Here is a 9,682-nt window from a genome sequence, read left to right as displayed (position 1 = left end):
TCACTCCCTGATTCCAGGGAGAGCTTGGCCAAAGGGAAGTGTTGCCTTTAAAAAGGAGGGATGTTTAATAGGTGAGGTGGTGTCTGTGTGAGGCTGGGTGAATCCAGGTATCCAGCTGGGGCATGTGGAGATTTCCAAACCCGAGCCTGATCTGATCCCATCTGAAACAGCTCTGGGGATCACCTTTACCCACAGTCTGGTGTCCTGCAGGAGGGGCTGGATAGCCGGCCTTATCCGTGGGAATTCAGAGGAGCGTTGGGAAGTGGGGAAGGACCGTGGCCTGCTCTTTTCCAGCTGCACCCAGAGGAAGAGCTGGGAAGCTCCATGGAAAGGAGCCTTGGCAGTGGGATGGGGCMGCGCTCCCACCCAGGCAGCGTTTTTGGTATGGTCAGAACGTGCTGTTTTGTCCTGAAAATGAACTTCCTATTGGGAAGATCATGGGAGCATCTCCCAGTGCTGCCCTCCCTGGATCTTCCCAGAGCCTGCAGCCAGGGCTGAGCTGGGCTGCGGTTGGGTGTAGTGGATATTCCTGGGAATTGCAGGAATCCTCTGGAAAGCCACGCTGCTCCGTGGCTCCTGACCCCACCTTCCCTCAGGGGCTTTTTTTTTCCCCCCCAAAATTGCAATTACTCAATTTTCTCCTATCCAAGCGTTTCTCCTGCTGWCCAAAACTGCTCCTTGCTGCCCTGGAAGTCGCTGAGGCGGCTGAAAACTGTGGATGTGAAGGTAGGGTGAGGGAAGATCCCACGGGAGGGTGCCCACACCCTTTCCGATCGTCACGGGTGGGGTGGGCACGGAGCCAAACTGTCCCAGGGGCTTTTGGGGCCAGAAAGAGATCCCAGAACGTTCCACTTTCTGCTGCAGAGGGATGGGATCCCATGGGTTTTCCCAGGCACATCCAGGAGGGACACGCAGCTGGGAGCTGTTTGGGACAAGGGAAAACCCAAGGATTCGGCTTTGGCGTGATGATCCAGAGAACCCAAGGTGCTCTGCACGCTTTGTGGGGCAGAGGGAGGGGACACGGGACCCCGTGGAGCGGAACACTCGGCAGGCCCCGTGGGGAGGAGCAGCTGGAGAGGCAGAGGTGCTGTGGGATGTAGCAGGGAGTCTCTGGGAAGGGGGATTTTGGGATTTGGRGAAGGCTGGTGTGGCCAAGCRCTCCGCAGAGGGTCTCTGGTRTGGGATGAGGGAGCTGGMKTCGKCGCTCCTCACTCCTGGCTGGGATTTGGGGTGGATTTGCAGGATTTGGAGAGATTTTTTTGAGGGTTTTTGAATGGTTCTATGGCAACTTCCTGAGGCAAGCCGGGAGCCTGGGAGGCAGAACGGAGCGGAAGCCCCTCGGGGTGCCCAGGCTGTGCCGGGGGGCTCGGGCTGGGCTGAGCCGAGCCCCGGGGAGGGTCTGGGAGCGCAGAGCCCGCCCAGCTCCCGGCGCGGGTGAGCGGCGGCTCCGCCCCGGGCTGGGCTGGGCCGGGCGAGGGAGCGGAGCCGCTCCCGGTCCCGCAGCGCTGGGGAGCATCCCGGGTGTGGGGGCACAGCCCGGATCCCCCCGGAGGGGCTGGGCTCTGCACCCGCACCGTGCCCCGCTCCCCGGGCTTGGGGGGATCCGTGGAGCCCGGGGCTGAGCTCGGGAACCCCCGGGCGGAGCGGGGGGGCTCTGCCCGGTCCCCACCGCCGGCCGGGCGGGCCTCGGGGGTCGGAGCATCCCTCACCCCGCGGGAGCGGACACAGCTCGGCGGATGCCGGGGCCGCCCGGGCATCCCCGCGYTGCCCGCAGAGCCCTGAGGATTGGTACCAGTCCAGGTAAAGCGCGGGGAGCGGGTGGGATGTGTCCCCCGTGGGGGGCTGGGGAGGGCCATGGGGCAGTGCAGAGCCCGAATCCTTGTGTTTCGGCAAGTTTGGGATGAGTCCTTATCCGTGCCGGGAGCAAACTCCATCCCGCTTGTGTGCCCTGCGGATGGGGAGGGATGGGGAGGGATTTGGGGCTGGCGAGCTGAGTTTGGCCCGGGCGCTGCTGTCTGGGGCAGGATGAGCTGGGAGAGCGCTGGAACCGGGATTGGGACGTTTAAGGACCGCAGAGGGCTCGGGGGGGGTGTCGTGGCCAGCTCGGTCCAGGGGCTTTGGACCAGCAATTGGGGTTTCTGTGCCTGTGGCCTTGGCAGCAGCGAGGTGACAGCCCCCTGAGGGCTGGGGGGACCCCCTTTTCCGGGGAGACAGGTGGCTTTGCTGCTGTTTGTCTCCCCTTCGTTGTTTTATTGTCACTCCAAGCAGTAAAAGGGACCTGAGCTCTGCAGCAGCTCCCTGGGCATTGGGGATTTGGGATGGAGAGGGCTCTGCACCCCAAACCTGGATTTCTGCACCCCAAACCTGGGACTCTGCCCCCCATTCTGGGTCTGAGCACCCCAAACCAGGGCTCTGCACCCTGATCTTGAGGTCTGTGGGTGAAAACCCCATCTATCCCCGTGCTGCCAGCAGTGGGAGAGCRGTGCCTGTTCCCTTCCCAATGCCTCAGGTTTGATTTCCCAGGGATTTGAGCGGCAGGTCAGAGGGATGTCAGAGCAGCTCGGTGAAACGCTCCAGGGAAGAGCTTCCTTAACAAAAAAAAAAAGCCATAAATCTTCCCCCGAGCACTCCCACCCCCGTTTCCTCAAAGCTCAGGAGAGATTGATGCTTTCTCCTAACAGGAAAATACCTCTGGGTTTCATCCCAGTGCTGAGCACCGCAGTCTCTTTCCAGGTGATGCCTTGGAAATCTGCTTAAGTTGCTGCTTAGAGCTCATTAGAGAGGGAGGTTCTGGGGGGAAAGCTCTGGAAAAAAAAAGAAAAATTAGAAATTCTTTCGAATTTCCAGAAGAAATTGGGAGGGGGCTTGAAGGGGATGTTTGTCTTTGCTGCAGGGAAAGTTGGTCCTGAAAACTTCGCTGTTTTCATCTTAAAAATAATTGGGAAGCAGAGAGAGGAACAGAGCCCCTTGCTTGGGCACGGGAGCTTTTCAGGGCATAAAAAGAGGCAGTTTTGGGTAAATCTTCATCGTGTTGCTCCATTGAGATGTCAATTTTCAGCACTGAGCAGCAAAGCCTGCCTTAGGCTGAGCTCAGCTGTGACACGAGCTCAGCATGTCCTCAGCCAGGATGTGACTGTGACAAAACCCTGTTTTGTCCATGGCACCGGGAGATTCGTGCCAGAGGGAGGAGGCTGGGGAGGAGTTGGGCATCTCCCAGCCCCATCCCAGCATCGCTGACACTTTGGGTTGCATTTAGGGCCCCSCTTTTATCACCCAAGGGCCGTGTGCCCCTGCAGAGGGTGCCCAGCCAGGCCAGGCCAGGCCAGCACAGCTGATATTCCATGCTGTAACACACTGAAATTCCCATCTTTGCCCACTAAAATCCAAGCCTGGATGGTTTGGGGGGAGTTGATCACCACCCCAGTCCCTGAGGCTGTGAGCACCCAAAGGTGGGACCCAAATACTGCAGGATCAYCTGTCCAAGGCCAACCCAGCTCCTTCTTCCCGCATCATGAGTGAGATGTGGGAATTCTGCAGAGGGGCCTGGGTGCTCCAGGATCCTGGGGCTTTAGGTGCAGTGCTGAGGTTGTGCCCCCCTGGGGGTCTCAGGGATCCCCTCAGCTCCCCGTGGTCTGGGATCTCCCGCTACGGATGCCAGAGAACAGAGGATGCTGCTCAGTTCCCATTGGATTTGCTCGTTTTGTGGTTTTGGGGATCCCAAACCCCCTTTTTGCAGCAGGAAGCAGCTGGCTCGGGTAAATCCCCTTCAGTGGTGCCCGGGCTGGGATTTGCCTGGGAGAACAGCTTCCCTTCTTTAGGATGGATCTTGCACAGACCAGACTGGGAAAACCCCTTTGGGGGAGGGAGGGGAAGGCAGCGGAGCTTTCCCACTGCAGGAGCGGATTCCTGGGGAGCAGCGTGCCCTAAACCCTGCAGCGACCCCAAAACGGGGGAATGGGGCCGCCCCCCTCGGCCGGGGCCACGGCAGAGCCTCGGGAGAGGCCGGGAAACTGCAGGAGGCAAAGGAAGATTTCAGCTAGAAAAGCAGCACAGGGCTTCGAGGGCTCCTGGAGGGGGGAATTCCACGCGCAGAGAGGTTGGSAATGTCGCCTGTTAAACGCTCACGAGGTAAATCGGGCGGCTCTGCCTCTCCTCGAGGGTTTCCATCCCTCCTTCAGCTCCTGCCGGTGGCCGAGAGGCTCCAGCGCGTTTGCTCGGCGCCTGGAAGAGGAGCCAAGGCCGGGAGCGATGGAGGGGGAGCAGTGATGGAGCGTCCCTGGCGGAAAATCGCAAGGCATTCAGTTTTTGAGTTCTTCCCCTCGCTCCTAACGTCGTGTCTCACACATTCCAGGCTGTCCCGCTCGCAGGGAGCGTTTGCCATGGACACTGGGCACGTAAGCAGATCCCGCTTCAGTGGTGAGTCCTCCCGAGGGAGTCCGGGGAGGGTTTGGGGTGCAGCTGCTCGGGCTCACCCCGAGGGGTTTTTGGGGGATTGCTGGTCCTCGCTGCTTTCCATGGGGAGGACCCTCTGCTCCGTGTGCCCGCGGGATTTCGTTTCCTAAAACAAGGGAAAAACCCCAGAAACCCCCAAGTTTTCCAACATGAATGCTCAGCCCTCGAAAATGAGGGTGAAGCGGCTTCCAGTTCTGCCAGAATTTGCACTTGGAGTTACTCAGAGGCAGGAAACCGGGGAAGGATTATTGTGCTAATTTTATTTTTATCCCCAGTTTTATTCCCGATTTTGCCCCTCCGCCATAGCAGGAGCCCGGGAGCTCTGGCACGGGAAAGCTCCAACTGCTTCCCGCAGCATCCTCAGCCGGGATGCAGGGCTAAAGCAGAGCCCTCGAGGGGTCTGGGGCCGGGTGGAGGAAGCAGGACCCGGATCCCCCCGCGATGTTTAACCCGGGAGATSCCTCTGGGCTGCTCGCGGGATCCAGAGCAGGTGCTTTGGATGCGAACACTCGGTGCTGTTCCTGCTGGAGGAGGGCTGGGGGGAGCAGCAGGTTGTCCCTGCGCTCGGATGCGATGTGGGAGTTCAGCCCGGCTTTGGGCTTTTTCCGGCTCCGAAGGAGGGAGCGCTGCGGCGTGGCGATGCCGGAGGACTCCCCGGCAGTGCTCCGGGATGAGAAATCCGCTTTCTCTCCTCTCCCCGCGTTCCACGGAGCGGCTGGTGCCGGTTCGGCGCGGGAGGGAGTGATGGAGGCTGCTGCAATGCAGCAGGAGCCGCTCGCAGCCGAGCCCGGCGCTCCCTCCCCGCTCGCTCCGGCGGCGCCCGRGGGGCTCTGCCTGTTTCCCGCAGCTTCTCCTTGGGTTTTTTCCCTTCTCCCGGCTTTTCCTGGCGTCCCCAGCCCGGGGTGGGGGGGGCAGCGCGGGCTGTCCCGCGGGGCCCGGGGCGATGCAGATGTGCCCTGGGCACATCTGGCGGCGGGACAGAGCCGCCGCTGCTAAAGGGACCCTCGGGAAGCGGGGCTGGGACACGGGAGCGCTTCGCCTCCCGGGAAAACCCAGCCAGGGCTGACGTTTTTTGGCCGGCAGAGCCTCTGCCTGACCCGTTTGCAGCGAGCCCGGTGGGATCTGCAGTTCATTCCCCGCTGGGCCCATCCCACCCTCGGAGCTCGGAGCCGAGTTCCCAGCGTRGAAGCAACCGAGGCTGAAGGCTCCTTGCCGGGATTGTGACCGGCTCACGGAGTCCCCTGTCCCCGCAGTGGCCTCCAGCCCGCCGCGGTGGGAGATCGGGCTCTACGCCGCCGGCGCCTTGGCGCTGCTGGGAATCGCAGCCRTCAACCTGTGGAAGCTCTGGCGCTCCGGGAGCTACCCGGCCCCTTCCCCCTTCCCAAATTATGACTACCGGTACCTGGAGCAGAAGTACGGAGCGGCGTGTCCGGACATCAGGAACAAGGTAAGGGGGGAGGTCGGGGTTGTCTCCTTCCCTTTGCAGCACGCAGGATGCCGGAGGGATGGGGATTGGGGATGCGGAACGGCCGCGGGCAGCGACCCGGTGCTGCTGGAGCTTTTGCGGGGATGGCTGGAGCCGGGAGCTGCGGGAAGCTCCGGGCTCGCTGCCGCGGCAGCTTGAGGCCAGGCAGGGGCCGGGATGGATCCAAGGAGGCGCCGGAGAAGCCCAGCTGTTCTGCTCCGTACGGAGGGACAGCCTGGATGGCATCGCTCTCCTCTCCCCGGCAGCGAGGGCTGGCCCCGGGCTCGCAGCGGACGCCTGCTCGGAGCTCTTCATCCCGCAAGAGCAGCCTGAGRGCGGAGGACACCTCGGAGAGCATCCAGGAGCTGGGCAGCCTGGAGCTGATGGGCAGAGAGCTGGGCCTGRCCCATTACGGCCCCCTGCGGAAATCCATCTCGGCAGACTCCCTCAACTCCATCTCGTCCATCGGCAACAACTTCGGGCAGGATTTCACGGTGGGGCAGGTGGAGGTGTCCATGGAGTACGACGGGAGGGCGGCCGCCCTGCACGTCACGCTGCTGCAGGGCAAGGACCTGCTGGAGAAGGAGGACGCGCGCTTCGAGTCGTGCTTCATGCGGATCAGCCTCCTCCCGGCCGAGCAGATCGTCGGCATCTCCCGGGTGAGCCCCTCCTTCGCACCCGGACTCCTCGGGGATCACCCTGGGAGTTTGGGGGGCCGCATTCCCAGACAAGGGGTGAGGTTTGGGAGCAGAGAGCTCCGGTGCAGGATTTGGGGGATATCGGCTCTCTGAGGAAGGGGTGGGTTTTAGAAGCAGGGAGCTCCTGGCACGTCAGGGCTGAGAGTGGTTGGTGCAGGATTTGGGGGATATCGGCTCCCCGAGGAAGGGGTGAGGTTTGGGAGCAGAGAGCTCCGGTGCAGGATTTGGGGGATATCGGCTCCCCGAGACAGTAGTGGGGTTGGGGAGCACCGAGTTCAAGACTGGATGCGGTTGATGTGGGATTCTGGAAGTTCTCAGCTTCCCCAAAGCAGTGATGGGATTTGGGAGACGGGAGCTCTGGGTTGACACAGCATTTTGGGGGCTGTCCCAGATGGGTTGGCACAGACCTGGCAGGGGAGGGAATGTCTCCCCCTTGGCTGGGATTTGGGCTGAGTTTGGCCTCTCCRAGCGTGGCTGGTGGCGAGTTTTCCCGCTTGCCTTTCCCACCTGCGGCAAGGTGGAGGAAGTGGCYTGGGCTGGGATTTGGGTGGCAGTGGCATTTTTGGCAGGTGCTGCCAGTGTCTCGCCGTGGCCCCACAGACCACTGCAGTCCCCCMAAATCCCTTCTCTCTCCCATAAAGGATGCAGCAGCGGAAAATCCACGTGGCTGCTCCAACAGGRCCACAACCAGCAGCGGATCTGGGGCAAAACCTCCCTTTTTCGGTGCCTCAAAAGCTGCTTCTGGAAAGCAGGGGCCTCAGTTTTCTTCCAGCAGCTCCATTCTGCAGAACCAGCTTGATTTAATCGGGGTATTCCAGAGAGGAGCAGAAATCTGCATCCTATTAAGGCACCTCTCCACTGGGATGGAAGTGCTGCTCCATCCACACAAACCCACTGCTTCCTCCGAAACATTTCCACAGTGCCCTTTTAGGCCATTTTTCCATCCAAATCTCTAGCTCTTTATTTATGCTCTGGAGARATTTATTATTTAGTGTCACTATTTATAATTTACCAGCACAATTTACCTCCTCGGCTGCCCCGAGGCCACGGATGAAGGCCCAGCCAGAGCTTTTCTGGTGCTGCTGGGGGGAATTTTAAATAGCAGCTCCAGTTTGGTTGTGCTTGATCCAGAGCTCCCAAAACACAGCGTGGGCTGCAGACAGACAGTCTGTAAAATCTGTAGGGCTGTAAAATCTGCTCTTCCCACAGAGGAACTTCAATCCCCTGGGGGCTCTGGGAGTTGGTGGTATCCTGTGGGAGAGCATGGACTGGGAAGTGGGGGATGGCAGGTGCCACCTTTGTGCCCTTCAGGAGCGGAGCAGATTGAGACAGGAAAGATTCCTTGGGGGAGATGAACCTTGTCTCAGGGGACTTTTGGGGTGTCACAGCCCCACAGAGGGGCCCCTTCTCCACCTGTGGCTTTGGGGAGCTGGTGGATCCACTTTGCTCCATGCTGTCCAAAGCTGCAGCTTTCCATCCCATRGCACAAACCCCTGGCTTGCGTGGGGCATCTTGGATGTTGAAACAGGGGAAAAAACATCCCTAAACCTGTGATTTCCAAGCAGTTTCCCCCCTGCCCATTCTTTGGGATCAGCACATGCAAGATGAGCTATGGGAGCTGCTGCTGCCGCCTCTATTCCCAGGGAATGATGTGACACAGGGATAATGTCACCCAGACAGCATCATTCCTGCTAGGAATGTGCAGGAGTTGGTTCTCTGGCTTGGRCAGGGGCTGGGGGTTCCATCCTGATGTGGCCAAATGGGATCTGCACCCGCACTCCGAGGGGGTTGGGATGTATCCAAGAGCACTGGGCCAACCTTTATTCCTTAATGAAAAGAATTCTCAGGCACTGGGGCAGGTCACAGCCCTGATTTTTACCCCAATGGCTCAGCAGCTGCTGCGGTCAGGTCGGGAATAAATCATCCTGATGGGATGGGGGTGCCCAGGGGATGCTCTGCACAATTCCCATGGATCAGGGCAGAGCAGGGATGCAGCCCCCAGCCCTGCAGGCACCGGGATAACCCCTCGTTCCCGCGGCAGATCCAGCGCAGCTCCTACTCCGTGGCCTTCGACGAGCGTTTCTCGGTGCCGCTGGACCCGGTGGCTCTGGAGGAGAACAGCCTGCGTTTCTCCGTCTTTGGTGTGGACGAGGACGAGCGCAGCGTCAGCACCGGCGTGGCCGAGCTCAAGCTCTCCGACCTGGAGCTGGCCACTCGCCCCTTCAACGCCTGGCTCTACCTGCAGGACACCAACAAGGCAAGCTGGGTGTACCCTGTGTCCTGGGGTTGTGGGGTCGGGCTGGCGGTGACGGGGTGCTGTCGTTTGTCATTTGTGTCCCTTGCTGTGTCCTGCAGGCGGTGGACACGGTGGGGGAGATCCTGCTGTCCCTGAGCTACCTGCCCACAGCCGAGCGGCTCACCGTGGTGGTGGTCAAAGCCAGGAACCTCGTGTGGAGCAAYGGGAAGGTGACTGCAGGTGAGGGCRGCTCTGTGCTGGCCTTGGTCCCRGTTTGTCCCCTTCACYGCAYGGATCTTTACYRGAGGACACCAGGAAGGGTCCCCACCCTTTGTCCACACCACTGGGGACACGTGTGACTGATCCCTCTCTTGCTCCGAGCAGATCCCTTCGTCAAGGTGTACCTGCTGCAGGACGGGAGGAAGATCAGCAAGAAGAAGACGGTGGTGAAGAGGGGAGACACCAACCCCGTGTTCAACGAGGCCATGATCTTCTCYGTGCCCGCCATCGTGCTCCAGGTCCGGCCCAGTGGGGTTGGGACACATCCCAAACTCCCCAAACTCACTAGTGGGGAGCTCCTAGGGGCTGCGGGGTTCTGGGGGGATCCTGGGGGGATCCTGGGAGCCGTGGGGGTTGTGTGTGTTGGGGGGCTGTTTGGAGAGGTGTGGAAGTGCCTGCTGGAAGGGGGGATGTGTGTGTGTGGGACTTTTGGGTGCTCTATGGACGTGTGGGTTGGGATACARGGGGTGCACATGGATGGTTTTGTATGTGGATGGGGGGTAGAGGGATTTAGGGGATGGGTAAGCATAAGGGATATATTGAAGGGGGGGG

General features: G+C 60.6%; 1 protein-coding gene across 2 annotated transcripts in view; it reads left to right on the top strand.

The window, feature by feature from the left end:
* The first annotated feature begins 1,443 nt into the window (after positions 1 to 1,443).
* The window catches only part of SYT12 (synaptotagmin 12), a 9,496-nt gene continuing 1,257 nt past the window's right edge, over positions 1,444 to 9,682 (top strand). Inside the window, exons 1-7 of one of the 2 annotated variants that reach the window (XM_057379888.1) lie at positions 1,444 to 1,800; positions 4,352 to 4,416; positions 5,706 to 5,899; positions 6,184 to 6,576; positions 8,657 to 8,872; positions 8,971 to 9,091; positions 9,236 to 9,369. In XM_057379888.1, the coding sequence (XP_057235871.1) occupies positions 4,380 to 4,416; positions 5,706 to 5,899; positions 6,184 to 6,576; positions 8,657 to 8,872; positions 8,971 to 9,091; positions 9,236 to 9,369 (1,095 nt within the window). In that variant the 5' untranslated portion in view covers positions 1,444 to 1,800; positions 4,352 to 4,379. Of the gene's footprint in view, positions 1,801 to 3,680; positions 4,417 to 5,705; positions 5,900 to 6,183; positions 6,577 to 8,656; positions 8,873 to 8,970; positions 9,092 to 9,235; positions 9,370 to 9,682 lie in introns of those variants that run through there. The other variant, XM_057379887.1, reaches the window with a different exon arrangement.

The sequence above is a fragment of the Malurus melanocephalus genome, unplaced genomic scaffold, assembly GCF_030028575.1.
Source record: "Malurus melanocephalus ecotype Western Australia unplaced genomic scaffold, MMel_1.1 scaffold_426, whole genome shotgun sequence".
In the NCBI taxonomy this organism is placed as follows: domain Eukaryota; kingdom Metazoa; phylum Chordata; class Aves; order Passeriformes; family Maluridae; genus Malurus; species Malurus melanocephalus.
The sequence above is the reverse complement of the archived record's forward strand: the minus strand, read 5'-3'. Positions and strand labels throughout refer to the sequence as shown.